At 49.1% G+C, this 2435-nt stretch overlaps 1 protein-coding gene across 1 annotated transcript in view; it reads right to left on the reverse strand.

Moving 5' to 3' along the window:
• The window catches only part of TMEM98 (transmembrane protein 98), a 10986-nt gene extending 8593 nt beyond the window's left edge, over positions 1 to 2393 (reverse strand). The window contains exons 1-2 of the mRNA XM_008578481.1: positions 2310 to 2393; positions 381 to 565 (exon numbers count right to left, since the gene is read on the reverse strand). Of these exons, the coding sequence (XP_008576703.1) occupies positions 381 to 511 (131 nt within the window). The 5' untranslated portion in view covers positions 512 to 565; positions 2310 to 2393. The remainder of the gene's footprint in view (positions 1 to 380; positions 566 to 2309) is intronic.
• Between the last annotated feature and the right edge of the window lie 42 nt (positions 2394 to 2435).

Raw genomic sequence — 2435 nt, forward strand, 5'->3', positions numbered from 1 at the left:
GATGTTTGGTGCTTAGATATGTGGCTGGAGTGTGGGCTTTTGATTTGTTTCCATTGGTTTGGTTGAAAAGAGATTTGGCTTGTCCAACTGCCAAGTAAGCCGGCCAGTTTTAGATAGATGGCTGTGCCTTTGAGCTAGGTAAATAAGTTTAGTGACTTTCTTATTGGCTGAGTAAACAGAGAGAGAGGTGGCTCAGGATGTTTGGGGGCTTAAGGAGTATTCTTAAGCTCTGAGGTCTTTATTGGAACGGACAGCCTGCAGGTACCATTTTAGGGACAAAAAGCTGAGCTAGAATCACCCACCACCACACTACTTCTGTCCCTCTCGTTTTCTTTTGTTAGATCCCATCTTTCCTCCTTCCCTTCAATGGGCCCACTCACTTGGAATCATAGCGCTGCAGCAGGTCTCGGGGCCGGCAGTAGCGCTGTCTGCAAACCACCACCAAGGCTGCAAACGAAGCCAGAAAGATGGTGGCCAGCACGCCAATGGCAACAATCACCACAGTCTCCATGCTTCCACGTGGCTCCTAACTCAGTCCCGCTCACATCCTCCGCGTGGACTAAAGCTTGAGAGAACACAAGGTCAGAGAAGACCTGGTAAAGAATAAGAACCAGAGAGTGGGGCAGCTGAGTCTTACCTGCCGGAAGTGGCAAATGGGGGGCAGGGCTGCAGGAGCTAGGATCCCAACAGACCCGAGGACCTGAAGAGAGGTCCATTTTATGCCATGCCCCAAATTTGCCTTTTCCTTTATTAAAAGAGTTTGCACACCACTTGGACCAGGATGGCCTTTTAAACCTTGGACAAATGGAAACACTCTAACTAGCATAGTTTCCACATCTACAAAAAATGTGCATGAAAAAATGCCCACTAAAGAAGGGGAAGGGTGGGAGTGTATTTACTGAGGATCTACTCTCTGTACCAGGCACTTGTAATGTGTTATCTCTACCAACAAGCCTAGGAGGTAGGCATTAGTATCCCCATTTTACAGTTGAGAAAACTGAGGTTCAGGGAGGTTAAGGAGTTTTTCTAAGTTTATGTAGTCAGGAAGCGGAAACTGATGTGGCCATTACCCTTCTTTTCCTGAGGAAAGATTGTAAAAACTCTGAAAAGGGTTCCGATTGTAGTTTGTGTTGGAAACTTACAAATGGCCTTAAAGTGTTCACTGCCTACTGCCTGTTTTCACTCAGGAGGCTCTTTCACACCTATCTTAACCGCATCTCAGAGAAAATACCTATTCACAGTGTTATTTCATTGCAGCCTCATATTTCGAGCAAGTCTCCTCCCTTTTTCTGGCCTTTAATTTCTCCATCTGCAAAAAGGGTGCTCTGAGTTAGGAGTCCCTCTGACCCCAAGTGGTGCATCTCCTCTATCTGCACTTAATTCTATGCTCTGTGTCTTAGAAGGGCCAAATGCTCTTGGTCATCATTCAATAAGTGTTTATTGATCATCTACTATGCACTAAACACTGGGATGGATTCTTGAGACTGGAGATAAATAAGACACAGACCCCAATCTTAAGGAGTGGTGGGAGAGGTAGACAGGTACACAAACCATCTCAACGCCATGTGCCTTATGTATGTGTAGAAGTCCATAAAAAAGAGAACAACTGTTTACATGACACTTTCTGAAAAGCCGTCTTCACAAGCCTGGTGATGCTTCAGCTGGGTTTTCAAGGATGAGTAAGAGTCTGCCAGGTAGACAAGGCGAGGACTGGGCTAGCTTAAAGTGCCAAGGAGGCCTTTCTCAGAGGTCTCACAGAACTGCTCTCCCACCTGGAGCTCACTTGGCCACACGGGACAGAAGGCTGGAGTCTGTCTCTTTCATCTCTGTATCTCTGATTGTGTGTGGAGGTTAATTCCGAGTCTGCCTCAGTTTCTCTAGATGTGCGTTTCTCTCTACTATCCCTCCTTTCGCCCCTTTCCTTTCCTCCTCCTCTCATTTCTGTCTTCCTCTTCACACATCCCCTCCTCCCCTGTCTCTCCCGTTCTCAGCGTTTCCCTCCTTCCCCCACCTCCCGCCGCCAGCCTGCAAGGCACCCACTTGGTTTCCTCTCCTGTGCATTCTCCGCGTGTTTCTCTGAGTGCGTGTGGGCTTTCTCCAAGTGTTCGCAGTCTTTCTCTGCGATTCGTCCGTGTGAGTGTTTCTTTGCGTGTTTTTCTCTCTCTCTCTCTGTGTTCTTCTCTGTGCATTTCAGGGGGAGCTTTCCTGTCTCCGCCTAACTCGTGTAGGTCTCTCTCTCCCCCTTACTTTCTCCCTTTCCCTCTATTTGGTTCTAAACCCAATAAGGATAAAACAGACCCAAGACCTACCTGCTTCCCCGTGCCCGACTGTGCAGAGCAGTCCCCAGTCCCCAGCACCCCGGAGGCAGGGACCCCGCCCGGCGGCGCGCGGCGCCAACTTTCCTTCCCACTCGCGGGCGCGCGCCGGGCCCCGCG

Source organism: Galeopterus variegatus, unplaced genomic scaffold (genome assembly GCF_000696425.1).
Source record: "Galeopterus variegatus unplaced genomic scaffold, G_variegatus-3.0.2 Scaffold1694, whole genome shotgun sequence".
NCBI classification, from domain to species: Eukaryota; Metazoa; Chordata; class Mammalia; order Dermoptera; family Cynocephalidae; genus Galeopterus; species Galeopterus variegatus.